The sequence below is a fragment of the Lipotes vexillifer genome, unplaced genomic scaffold, assembly GCF_000442215.2.
Source record: "Lipotes vexillifer unplaced genomic scaffold, Lipotes_vexillifer_v1.1 scaffold727, whole genome shotgun sequence".
NCBI lineage: Eukaryota > Metazoa > Chordata > Mammalia > Artiodactyla > Lipotidae > Lipotes > Lipotes vexillifer.
Window position 1 is genome coordinate 387,129 of NW_006771347.1, and position 14,031 is coordinate 401,159.

The following is a 14,031-nucleotide window of genomic DNA, read 5'->3' on the forward strand; positions in this document are numbered from 1 at the left end:
TGGGGGGCGGGGCGGGGGAGGGGAAGAAATTACCTTGTGTCAGAAGAAAAATATTAGATATAAGAAAAAGGTGACTGAAAAACAATTTAAGCAGCATTTGGCATTATTATAGCCAACATTCTATATTTTATGATAGTTCTCATGGGATATGTGGAAAATAAAATATTACAGTGATATTTTTAACAGTGAAATTGGAATCAGTCCCTCTAAAGTTTGTATCACAGAATTTAGATGGTAAAAACATACTGCTCTAAGAAACCAAAATGGCTATTAGGAAAACTAAACAATATTCAACATTCCTTTTTCTTGGTCTCTTCTACTGGTGGCCACTGAACACCAATCATATTAGGGACAATTAATGTGATTATACAAGTAAAGCACAGACTATAAGCCAGCCACTGTTCTAAGGGCTGTTACAGACGTTAAATCATTAATTTCACAAGAACCCTGTGGAGTAAATGTTGCATTAGCTGCATTTTATAGATGAGCCTCTGAGGCACAGAAAGGTGACAAAATCACCATACTGGGTCCCATTTAAATAAGGGACACTGAGTAAGGAATGGAGGTGGGGAGAATTTCTACTTCCTTGGATGAAGACTACAACTGAGAAAAATGACAACGAGTTTCCTCACCTAACATCTTTGTGCATGTTAATATGCACTAAAGCTGTAAGAAAATACACCTGATTATAATAAGAGTCACTACATCAAATAATTTGGTTAACAATACCTAACAATATCCATGCTATTTAGCACCTGTTTTCTAGACACTACTGATACCTTCCTAAGGAAATGTAAGATGGCTCATAACAGAAAATTTCATGACCAACTGAAGCTGATATTCAGTCTCTGCAGCAGAATCAGAATTATTCTATAACGGTTCCCTAGTTTTCACTGTGCACCATCTAAGGCTAGATCTTCCTACACACATCAACTCTGTCCATTACATGTAAAGAGGCTAAGGGGACTCTGCAAGGTCTGAGATGTATCCAGAATTCAGGAATTTGTGCCCTCTCTGCCCCATCTAGGTTTTCAAAACAACCATAGCAGAGGTTGCTGTTGGGAGAAGTTTCTGGAAGCACTCAGAGGAAGAGGTACGAGATGAGTCTGTGGATAAAAATCAGGTTGCTAAGGATCAAGGCTACTAAGAAACTCCAGGGTTCTGGAAATAGCTGCTCAAAACATGAATTCATTCAATAAACACCTCATAGATTTCTATCCTCTGCTCAGTAGGTGGAAAGATGATACAAAGTATTATAAGACCCAATGCCTGACCTAAGAAGAGGGGGCCAGACAGGGGTCACTGTACAACCAGCCTGAGAAGCTAGAGTCACATCCAAGGCTTGGAGCAACTGGTCAGTCTTTAAAAGCAGCTGCTACAATTCCAAGATAAGTTCTGAAGGTTAAGTAATTTGAAATTCTCCAACATGTTTGTTACATTTAAGAAAATGGATTCTGTAATTAGAAAATTGGTAGGATAAGGAGGAAAATGATACCTATTCCATCTTCTCTATAAGAAGCCAAAAACTGAAAGAAAAAAAAAAAAACTCACAAGTTTGTATGAAGCTAGAGAGAATCACATTCTGTGTATGCGTTTAATCCGAGAAAATGCTATTGCCAAAATTTGAATCAACACTTCTTACTATGAAGAATATGGGTCAGTGCTTACTAGAAAAACAACAAATTGCATCCAGAATCATATATGAAAACACTGTATCAATATCCCTTATATTCCATATAATTCTGCCTTTATTCTAGATTTTTAAAGATTACCACAAGAAGAATTTTTTTGTGCCACGATACCATATTTAGCTAGATTCTAGGTATATTAATCCATGATCTACTGGGAGAGAGGAAAGGGGCTAACATTTCCCTGAGAACCTCCTCGGTGCAGGCACTCTAGCAGATGCTACATACAAATCTCATCTACTCTATGGAGGACCACTCCATCCTGTGACTGCACCACGTATGCATTTCTCTTCCTTTAAAGAATTCTATTTTTCTCAATTATCCAACACTTCAAGAATGGTGAGGGAGAAAAAAAACATGTCTGCTTCTGAAAGCCCTTCAGAAACTGTAAAGCAAGTTTCAACAGTTAAAGAAAGAATATTGGGGGAGCAGGAGAGGTGACTATTATACAGGCACACCTTGGAGATATTGCGGACCTGGTTCTAGACCACCGCAATAAAGCGAATGCCTCAATAAAGAGAGTCACTTGAAGTTTTTGGTTTCCCAGGGCATATAAAGGCTATGTTTAAATTATACCGTAGTCTAGTAAGTGTGCAATAGTATTATGTCTTTTAAAAAGTACACTTTAATTAAAAAGAATACTTCATTGCTAAAAAATGCTAACCATCGTCTGATCCTCCAGTGAGTCATGGTAATAACATCAAAGATCACTGATCACAGATCACCATAACAAATATAATAATAAAAAAGTCTGAAATACTGCAAGTACTACCAAAATGTAACACAGAGACACAAAGTGAGCAAATACTGTTGGAAAAACAGTGCCGAGACTTGCTCAATGTAGGGTTACCACAACCCTTCAATTTGTAAGAAGTGTAATATCTGTGAAGTGCCACAAAGCAAAAGCACAGTCAAACAAGGTATGCTGGTACAATCACTGTTACGAAGTTGAGCTTTTATTACTTGAAGAAAGAACTCCTGACTTCTCAAAAGGAAAAAAAAAAGAAAAAGAAGAAGAAAAAGAAAAGGAAAGAAAAGAAAAATCCAACATGTGACAGAGTTGCTACAAAAGAATCAGTTAAAAAAAAGAATGCATTATCAGTTAATTCCTATTGGTACCAGCAGTACAACCCTAGATGGTATGAAAGAATAGAGTCAGGTATTTTTGAGTGTTGTGAGCAATGGGGTCCTACAGTGACGTTTTAGGTCGTAAGTCTACCTTCTCCAAACATGCAAGGATATTTCTGAATATGTGAACGTTATTCTATTGAATCCCCTTTACACAATTTTTTTTTTTTTTTTTTTTTTTTTTTTTTGCTTTAGGGGAAATAGCTTGTCATGGCTTGCGTCAGTCAGGAAGTGAACTTCTGAGGACAGGTGTTTCACCTATAAATGACACAGTGAGCTCCTGCCCAATTAGAGAAATTCAAAACTGAATCCAGCAGTAATAGTTTGAAAGTGGGCTATTAATAAGTCAAATTCTACCTTGTGATAAAAAGGTAGATAGGAAAAAATAAACATTACTTATTGGAAGGTAAATTTTACTTAGGCTTAAATTACTTTAAAAGGGAACTGAATTCATTCTAGTAGAATCATTATTCGACTTCCAGTAAATTTTTTCTTGATAAGGATTTGAAACAGTGATGTAACATTTTCATTCATCCCCAGGAAGAGCTAAAATCCCACTGAGGTTTTAAATGACTCCAAACATGCTGCTTATTTAGAGAAAAATCAAGGCTTCTTAAGTATTTTAATCAAATCTTCATCACTTCTGTGTAGGAAGTAACTTAGGCCCGTGTTTCCTGACACCCAGGGGGTTTGAGTGATCAAAAATCTCTGAGTGCTCAGGGGGAGACAAGCATGTAGTGACTGTTGTTTGTATTCTCATGTGGTTCAAACTAGATTCCTCTCTCCTGTCCTTCTTATAACACAGGTTAAAAAAATAATAAATTAAAAAAAGGAAAAGAACCATTTTTAAGACTGCATAACTAGCCCTACCACTCCCATCCCCCAAATCACCAAGTGGACTTCATGCAGAAGTGCCACAAGTTGTACAATGGAGATACGTCTAGAAAGTTACTCAAAATACAAAGAATATTTTTACAAGCGTTAGAATTCCTTGCTAACTTGAAAATCTGTGGCTGTTCTTAGAGCAGGATCCACTTTTAGACTGGCTACTTCCTTTGAGGATCATAAAGTACCTCACTCACAGGGTTGCTGTGAGATCTAAGACAATCAATACGTTAAAGTTCTCAGAAGCGTTTTGGCAAAAAAGTAAGCGCTCTCATCGTGTCAGCATCACCATAGTGCAATTGTTCTAAGAAAAACTGGAAAACACAAAAAGTGTACAGAAACTGGAAGAAAAAGTCACGTTCTCACCTCCCTCTTTTTACTTTAACATATTTGTACAGATTGGTGGGTTATTTATGAGTCTATACTAAGTTTCGTGTGACTTCCACCAATGTTAAACAATCACTATCATTTTAAAATTTATAGAAAATGGGCATAAAAATAGAAATAATATAAATCAAGAGTTAAAGATATCCATATACTGACTGTCACTTGTAGTGTTTTCTTTGCCTACTGTAGATCTTGTGAAGTATATACTCAAAACAGAGTCTGTGCAGTACGGGGCACTGTAGGAGAAAACCTAGGAGACATCAGGGCTTCAGAGCTACAACCTCAAAGTAATACATCAAATAATAATACGTGAAAGTAGAGCTAAAAGGAGTACGGAATATGGTGATAATTATAATAGGGAATGAGTGCTCAGAGCAGGTCACTTCAAGGATAAAAGTCCTGCAGCTTCCAAGTGACCAGAAAATCATTAGCTCCTCTTTTTGTTTTAAGGCATACTTTTAATGAACCTAAGACATTTCAAGTTCTTATTTGATCCATGATGGTAGTAAAATACAAGGGGGGAGGAGTATGTATCAGCCTGTACGAGAGAGATACACGTGCACTCGCTCGCACAGGTAAACAGGGATGCACGTGCAGCAAGAATCTGTCACATCCCCACTCTCATCCCTAGCTAGAGGAACTAATGAAACATGGAGGAGGACACTGATGAGCGGGACAAACCTGTTGGAAAGGTCGCGTCTGGGCTTGCCTGAGAAGCCGTTGCTGCTGCTGCTGCTGCAGAAGCTTCATCTGTATCAACTGCTGCTGCGACGTGATGGCATGAAGGGAGGGCGGCTGCATCACGGCCCCCGAGCGCCGCTGCAGCATGTTGGACAGAGCTTGCTTGGTATTGGTGGGGACAAAGGAGCCCGCGGGGTCCAACCTGGAGCCACCTACAAAAGCAACCAGAAGGAAGGGCTTTCTGCGCATGTTAATGCAATAGGTCTTCCTTATTTTATTAAGACACAGAAGTCTCACCCCCTGAGCCTCACTTGAGGAGCACAGTGGGAAGTAGGGCACTGCCCCGCCCTCTACAAATATCAAAGATCCCTAAGAGTTGCATAAATTCCAAACGATGGGGAGGGTGATGTCTAGTGAATGACTTCACAGAGGGCCCACTTTGGTTGGTAAAGTGAAATGCCCCGAGATGCAGAGTCACTGGCACAATTTCAGAAACATGTGGGTTTTAAATTATGCGAGGCGCCTCGGGGATACGTTACTTGCACAAAATGTATTGCCTTCGTCGGGTATTTTATCAAGTGTGCTAAGCCAGGCATAGAGACCCTTTTGTAATTTTAAACCCTTTTGAAGTTCATGGTATTTAAGCTTCTTTACCACAGCAAAATAAAAATGCCTGTTTTTCGGTAGAGAAGCATGACAACACTTTAAAAACTTGAAATGCTCGGAAGCTTCAAATACCGTGATTCTAAAGACAAAACACATCGTTTTTGAAGGGTAGAAGTCAAATAGACAAGAAACATTAATTATAGCTTAAAAAAACAAATGAAAACCTTAACATATTTGCATATATAATACGCCAAATACCTTTAAGAGGAAAAAAGAATTTTCAACATTTACTGGCTTCAAGTAGGTGCCAATCCTTCACTCACCAGATGGTTTATATTCTTGAATGTATGTGAATAAGAAAACTTCTATATAAACACCTTACCAATGTTATATTTTTTCTTTGAACCAACTTGTATGATGGAAACAAACATTTCAACACTGATCACTGGAGAAACCCACATTCTTTTTAAGACTCAGCGTCACAATCAGCAATATGATTTATGAAGTCATTCAGCAGCATTTGAAGAACATTTGGAAGAAAAGTGGGAGGTCAATTTGAGTAACATGACAAAAGGTAACTTTTGTTGAAGCAAGAATTGGAAATATACTAATACAACTTTATTGACTCATTTTATAAGTAAGAGACATTCTTTTTAAAGATTAGACTATGATCCACTTCTAATTTCCCTCACTTCCCTATATTCTTATACCTCTGAGTCAGCTAAAGAAATAAGGTATAATAAATACACTGAAGCCCTCTGTATAGTCTTACCGAATTAATTTTCTCCCCATCTCTCACCAAATGCTCTTTATTATTCACATGCATTTCCTTATAACTTTACCATCCTGGGGTGTATACATGAGAAAGAGAGAGATTGCTAAAGATGTGTGTGTGTGTGTGTGTGTGTGTGTGTGTGTGTGTGTGTGTGTGTGTGTTGGGGGGGAGGGCACTGTTTTGCATTTTTAAGAATGTATGAATGCAAGCAGACGATACATACTCTTCCTCAACTCCATAGGATTTAAAACTTTATGAAAATCTATTGATTCACACACGTAAAATCCTCATGATTAATTGTTTTCTTCAATTCTTTTTCTTATATGTCACGATACCTAAGACTTACCTAATACCTAAAGTTCCTCAACTTATAAACACCTTTTACAGTATTCTAGGGGGAAAAGGGTAATGTGCCTTTTAAAATACTTAGCCTTCAATTTATAGACAGTCCTTGTGTTTGATTTCAATATCTAAAAAGTTTAAAAATGCTTAAATTCACAAGGACTTTGGAATTAAAGAGAGAAAGTCAAAAGAGAGGATAAGCCTTTATTATTTTCCACATTTACCACTGCCTAGTCTGTTCTTTCTTTTGTCGTCTACATTCTATTCACTCAATAACCTACTTTTAAGACCCCACTACAAGCCAGACACTGCTCTAAGTTCTGGGCATACTATAGTGAGCCATCAGAAAAAATGCCTGCCCTCACTGAGCTTACATTCTGGAGAAGGCAGATAATAAACCAGGAAGTAAGTAAAATGTAGATAGAGTCTATAAACAAGTGCCGATGCTAGAAAGAAACTGAAGGAAGAGGAGGGGAACAGAGCGGGCAGGGAAAGGGTGTGGTTTACAGTTTAAAACAGGGTGGTCAGTGCAGGCCTCAACCCAAAGGAAGCAGGCAGTGAGCATGCAGATATCTGAGGGAGCCCACTCCAGGCAGGGGCCAGCATGTGCAAAAGCCCTGAGGTAGGTATATGTTAAGATCACTTACTGAACCTGTCTGTTGTGTCAGGCTATCTTCTAAATGCTATATTTTTAAAAACTCACTTTAAATTATATATGTGTGTTCGTCTGTGTATGTAATATAAAACTTATTTCATCCTTCAAAGAAAGAATGAGCGTTTTCATCCATTTTGCTTACTGCAATACCCTAACAACTAAAACTGGATCTGGCACACGATGAATGAAGCTCAATACGTTTTGTTGAATGGATAATTGAATCACCCACACTATGAGGGTATATGTTAGCATATCCACTTTACAGATGATCAGACTGAGGCACAGAGAAGCTAAGACATGGTGGAGATGATACAGTAAGAGGGTGGTAGAGCCAGAGTTGAAGCAGAACTGTAACTCCCAGACCAGCTCTCTTAACCACTGATTCAGAGGACAAAATATGGATTCTCCCCTACTGTAAGCCAAGAAGCAAAATGTCATACTCCAATTACAGTACAAATCACAATATAATACAGAACACAATAAGGGAAAATTATTTGTTAGAATGTCACATCCTAACAAAATGCAGGTTGAGATCTCAAAATAAACTGTTTCGCAGAAACAGGCAAACTTTCATTTAGAAAGAAAAAATTAAACTCATTTCTAATTAAGAGACCTTTTTATTCAGAAAATATTCTAGATATAAAATCTACTTGGGCTTGAATCAAAGCAATACTAACATTTACTGTGAATATGGTAGGATTTCTTACTGATATCTGTTTGCTGCACCAAATTTCTGAGATCCTTCATGGTATAAACAATTTAAAAGTTATAACATGAGGAAACAATAAAAGACACTATAATAGTGTCTAGTATTTCAAAATGCTGATAAGAATTACATCTGATAAAAGCACACGCAAATTTCGCAACACAAACCTTTATCAACTTTATATCTCATAGCTGAGACAAGCAGCTATAATAATCTCCTTCTGACATTGGATGAAAATTCCAAAAGCGACACATGAACTAGTCACTCAAACTGAAATTTTGGAAGAAGGGAAAAACACCTTGAGTGGAGGGAATTACAGACATGTCCACTGAGCGCTCACTTCTGGAAATGTGCAAGTTGTGCGGAGGTTTCAGTTTAAAAGCAAAGAGAACCCCAAGCTATTTCTCACCTCGGAGTCCCCTGACTACGCTCCGCCTTCACTTACCTGGAGTGAGAGCTTGGCTCTGAAGGAAAAGGCCGGGCTGCTGGGGCTGACCCATGAGGTTGTAGCCCCACAAGGTGGACTGTGGGTGATGCATCATCTGGGAGGAGACGGGTGAGTAGTTGGGAGGCACTCGGTACATGTTGCTCTGTGGATACTCCTTCAACACAGGGTTAAAGAAAAAAACAGTTACTTAACTCCACACGCCACAAAGATAATTAACGCAAATTCCTCCTATCACATTATCTGAGAGAGCTCCTATCCCAGCAGTCCGCATATTCTCTGCAAAACACTCATTTAAATTAAAACTCTGCCTTGACTTAAAATGTACATGGCTACAGTAGGGGAAGTTGAAAAAGGATCTCTTCTGCACTCTGTGTTTACAATACTAAAAGCACATTTAGAACACCAGTATTGACCATCACCCACAGCCGAGAAAGTGTCTTTAGCGGCTGAATCTCCCGCTCACTGCATCTTACAAGGCTTTCCTGACACCTTGTACCTGGATGAGAATTAGCCAGAAAGGCCCACAGTACTTCAGAACCAGTCTCCAGCCTAGACAGTGTCTTAGTTCCAACTTTCAGCACAGCACACTCTGAAGAAGCAGATTCCCCTTCCACCTTGTCCCCTTCCGCCCCTCACCACACTTCTTGCCCAGGGCTTTCTCTTCCTTAGAGCGACTGCAAAGCCTCTAAGGATCACACCTGAATGCCTCAATTCCTCCTTCTCTAGCCCTGAAGGATGAAAGGAAAAATAAAAGCTCAGTTCCCTGCAATATACCCGATTGAAAAGAGGCAGCTTCAGGACAAGTATGGGAGAAAAGGGACATGACCAGGATGCACCTGGGGAATGAGATGAGTCTGAGGTCTTTTAAAGCATCTGAAAAGAACAGAGATGCATCCATGTGGATAGACAGGCTAGGGGACCCAGACTCGGGGGAGTGGCAGTCTGAACCTTATTAAAACAGTCTGGACCTTTTTCAAAACAGAGCGATATTGGTAGCAAGCCTACACGAGAAGAGGGCACTGACATTCAAGTCGCATCCAAAAGCGATGGTGGTCATTTCTAGAATAATATTAATCACCAAGCTATCAGCTAGGAAAAAATGTTTTGGTTTCGACACAGGTGAACAATACCAATAATTAGTCATGATGACTGAACAACAACTTGTGAATATTTCTTCCACTGGACAACAAGAACGCTCTCGAATTTTATAGAAAAATGTCACAAATTCCCTCTCAAATATTTTCAGGTGAGTTTAAATGGAAAGCTATTTTACATGTTAATTCTATAAAATTATTTCTAAGTTACCATCTCATAGATGTCTGTTTTTTTCAGAAAAGGTTGCTCTAGGTAGGGAAGGCTAACAGGGAAACAGGAAGTAAAACTGTTTCAAATTATGTTTATTTTACTTCTTATAAAGTCTGAAAATACGGTAAAGAAGTAGAATATAAAGGAGAGTAAGATGGAAATGGTAAACTAGGAAATCTCAGAATCATCCTATTAGATATATTAGATGGGGTTTTATCTAGGGAAAACAAAGAGTTTTCTATGTTAATCTACTATAGATATCAACTGCCCAAAATACAAAAAATATTTTAGACACCTCATAATAAAAATATGTACGAGGATGAGATTTTATAGGTCAAAAAGTTCAAGTTTCAAATTTGAGAAATTGTGAGACAGTTGAAATATTCATATTATTCACAATTGAAGCCTAAAATTAAACAAAGTTACGAAAAGTAGAGGAGGTTCTGTTGATAACATCTGAGCCGTCAGGATAGCTTACAAATAGGCTGATACTGCGCTTAGGAATGTTTCTTAGGGATATAATTCAGGAACTAGTAAGTCTGCTAGGAGACGCTAACGTGCCCAAGACCTCTCTCTACTTCCCCTACTCACATCAACTCTCGAGCTGGATTTCGTCTTGCGCTTCCTTCCCTTTGTCTTCTTCTCTTCATCTGTTGTGGTTTTTCCTTGATCTGACAGCTCAGCTGATTTCCTCTCCGGTTCCTGAGAGATGGGAGATGTAGGCCCTTCCTCTTCCTCTTCAGGGGGCAGGGGCAGCGGCTCGAGGTAGTAACTTCGGGGCTTGGGCATGGGGTGTGTGTGATACAGGAGGAGGTGATGCTGTTCCTCGTACTTGATGACCTTCCGGTCCACTCGGACAGTCCCGAACCAGGCCCAAGACAGAGGAGCTGGGTTCTTCTGACCCTCAAACAAATCCCATGGGGACACCTTCTGCTTCGTGGAGACCTGGAGACCCTGTGGTGAAATAATGCACTATGACCACATGCTCAGATCTTCGCCTGATTCGGAGGCCAGGCTTGCTTGGGACATGGATTCAGAGAGCATTCTGCCTCGTGGGGGCCTTAGAGAACTCTAGCACAAGGCAGACGGGCTAAGTGATGAGTCCAGGCTGACACTAGATCACTGAGAGCAGCGGCTACAATCCAGACCTTTAACTCCAGTTCTACGGTCCTTTATACCACACTGTTCAGGCTGTGACACCAGACAGTACAGTATATTTTACCTTAAATGGCATTTTTTTCCATTTAGTTTTTTTTTTTTTTTTTTTTTTTTTTTAAAAAAAAAAAAAAAAAAAAAATTTCTAAAAAACACTGCGAAGTCGATCTTACTATACTGAACCGCAAACCTTTGAAATCTATTGCTTTTAAGATAAAAGAAAACTTAGGAGTCAAGTTATAGTCAACCCCTAATTGGGTTGGACTTGATTCAATACAGGCACCTTTCAGGTACTTACTTGGGCAGTCTCTGAATAGTTAAGTAATATTATTACAGAATTAACTGGCACCAACAGGTACAAATAAAGACCTTCAATTCAAGCTTATCTCTACTGAGGATAGAAGAAGAAATGTTATTCTGTTCCTGAAAATAAAAGTTTCTTATTTTTAACATTAATTGGCACTGTCCCTTGGTCCTTTCCCTGGCACACCAATCTGAAAAAATTTTTCTTCCAAGTGACCCTGAAAATAACTGCTCAAGTTACTTTGAATAACTTATGAATGCTCCCGTTCCAAAGCTACACACACTCTTCCACGGTGGCTTCATCCAAAACCAAGGCTCACTTACCATCTGTATTTTGACTGTTTCCTAATATCTGTCTTGACATTAGACCTCTTTCCCAGGTGTCAAGACCATGTATCCAAATGTGTCACCACTGGAGAGCCCACCAGCACTGCGAACTCAACCTGCCCCTGACTCTAGCCTTGCCTCTCTCCACAACCGTGCGGGTACCAGCACTCAGGGCGCTCTGATTTACTGCAGCGCTGCATCTTGCCTACAAGCGACAGTCTCTCATGCCTTTGCACAAACACTTCCCTGTGCCTGTACCACACTCTGCCTTAACTCCTGGCTAACTCTCAATCCTCCAAAATGATTCAAGTGTCAATTTTCCTAAGGATCCTGTTCTGACTACCTACCCCACATCTGAATGTGTTGGCCCCTTCTCAGCTTCCGCTAGCACTCCGTACCAGGACACACAAATCTCTCACCACACTGTAATCATCTACTTCCTCTTAAGGGTAGGAACTTTGTCTTTCATCCCTGTGATCTCAGAAATCTGTGGCTGCTCAATGTTCATTGAAAGAGTAACTGACCACTCTTCTCATATTTTAGAGAACCACATTGAATATCTTACATAAATCAAGTGTTCATTAAATACTGTTCAGTTGATAAGGAAATAAAGTGCCATCACTTTAAAAAAAATTTGTTCACTCAAAACAGCTTACTACATGAAGACTTTTACCAATAAAAACTTTCTCATCTATTAAACGTATTCTGTTTCCAGTTCTGCAGTAAAATCAAACCCGATCTTTGCTTTTTTTTTTTTTTTTACTTACTTTTCCCTTGGTGGGCTTCAGAAATTCACTTAAATTCAGGAACAGTTTTAAATGAAGATCTTCAAAGATCATTATCTGTATGATAATGCCAATAACCGTTGCATTTAAATGACAAGGATATGTTTTAAAAAATCAAGAAACAATAAAGTTAAGATGTTTTACATGCCCTATAGGAAGACAAGAAAATGCATTTCGTCTTTGTAAGTTCATGCATTTTTATATATAAGAAACAAACATTTACTCTTGCCTGTTTTTTGTCTATAGAGTCGAATCCAGCAATTTTGTTTCCTTTTGTGTCAATCAGGGAGCCCATAGGTTCACAAGTGATGACATCACATGTCTGTTTTGGCAAAGGTAGCAACTGTCGAACTTTGTCAATACTTTCTGACCGCTTGTCTCCCAGCTCTTTCTAAAAAAAAGGGAGAGAGAAGTAAGACAGAAATTACACTAGAGGCAAAAGTTAACAAGAAGGAAGTTCCATTTCCTTTTTTATAGCTGGAATGTTATTTAAACTTGAAGACGGTCTATGGGGCAGCTTTCATTGAGAGTGGTGAGGATGTTTCATTTCTTCTATTTAAGTAGAAAATAGAACACATATAAAGACACCCTTGTTACACAACAAACATCAGAGTGCTGAAATGACAAAAATCCGGAGTAGCATTTGCAACCAGAAAGCAGGAGCTGCAGCACGGAACACATTCCCCAATCCCGGGTCAGACCTCAAGGTAACCATTGGTTACTTTATTAGTAAGGTCATCGAGTATGTTAATTTTTTTGCCGCATTGTTTGTTTACAGTTTATTTCAAAGACTACGTTAGTGGCTGGTCAAATGAATCGAATTTAGAAATATCAATGCAAATGTTTATTTTTCAACTGCATGCTGCCAGTCGAAGGCCAAATTATCCTAAATCTAATGTTGGCATTTTGGTTATACATTTGATAAGGGATTTCTAAAGTTCCTTAAGAAATTAAGTGTTTTATGAATATAATTATTTTAAGAAAAATCTCCAAGTTATATATACTTATAACTTTTGGGTACTGGGAAGCTGAGGTAAAGCAAATAGCAAAATAATCACATTACATCAAGTTGAATGCAATAAATAATATCTAATTTAAGGAGTGATAAGATAACACGCACTAAATAACAAATCCATAAACAATGAGAACTCCCAACATAAACGGGTCACAAACTTACTTTCAGTTTCTTTACTAAGTTCATGTATGCGCGTTTGTTCTCTTCAGATCCCCCTGGGGATGCGTTTGATAGGTCAGAGGCCAATGTTCCATTGATTAAAACACCCAGCATGTCAAGAACTGTTGTGAATAATTCACTAGGAGGAGAAAGAAAGCATTTGCACCTTAAAGCAAAACCAAGACACTCTTAACTAACTGAGCATTTTTATTTAAGGCACAGAATTATTAGTGGTACCGAAGAATATACGATGTGGAAGAATTTGTAGTCAGTATATCAAAGCCTTCACTACACACGCATGCAGCAAAATCAGTGCGAAATGAATAAGAACATACTTGTTAGTGTGCATGTCGACGGTTCCAGAAGTAATGATCTGAAGGAGAAGAAGGGCCCAATCTGTCGTCCACTGGGTGCTTCTCTGCACTGTGTCAAACATTCCTCCCACCTTGCACATAAAAAATACAATGCAAAAATATGCACGGTGTTACAGAGAAAATACCACCCTCGCCACTTTATGCAACCAAATTTTGATTGGTTTAAAAATATTTTTAAAAGGTGCTCTAGTTTCTGGATTATCCTGTCTTCTCTCTCACCTAGCTATATATTTGTCACTCTTTTTGGTTCCATTAGAACAGGAACTGGTCAGTCCAAAAAAAAAAAAAAAAAAAAAAAAAAAAGGGG

The 14,031-nt window shown here is 38.7% G+C and overlaps 1 protein-coding gene across 1 annotated transcript in view; it reads right to left on the reverse strand.

Annotated features, from left to right (window-relative positions):
- MED12L (mediator complex subunit 12L) overlaps positions 1-14,031 on the reverse strand; it is a 335,022-nt gene that overhangs the window by 31,702 nt on the left and 289,289 nt on the right. The window contains exons 32-37 of the mRNA XM_007446642.1: positions 13,686-13,795; positions 13,354-13,489; positions 12,406-12,567; positions 10,198-10,560; positions 8,299-8,455; positions 4,770-4,981 (exon numbers count right to left, since the gene is read on the reverse strand). Of these exons, the coding sequence (XP_007446704.1) occupies positions 4,770-4,981; positions 8,299-8,455; positions 10,198-10,560; positions 12,406-12,567; positions 13,354-13,489; positions 13,686-13,795 (1,140 nt within the window). The remainder of the gene's footprint in view (positions 1-4,769; positions 4,982-8,298; positions 8,456-10,197; positions 10,561-12,405; positions 12,568-13,353; positions 13,490-13,685; positions 13,796-14,031) is intronic.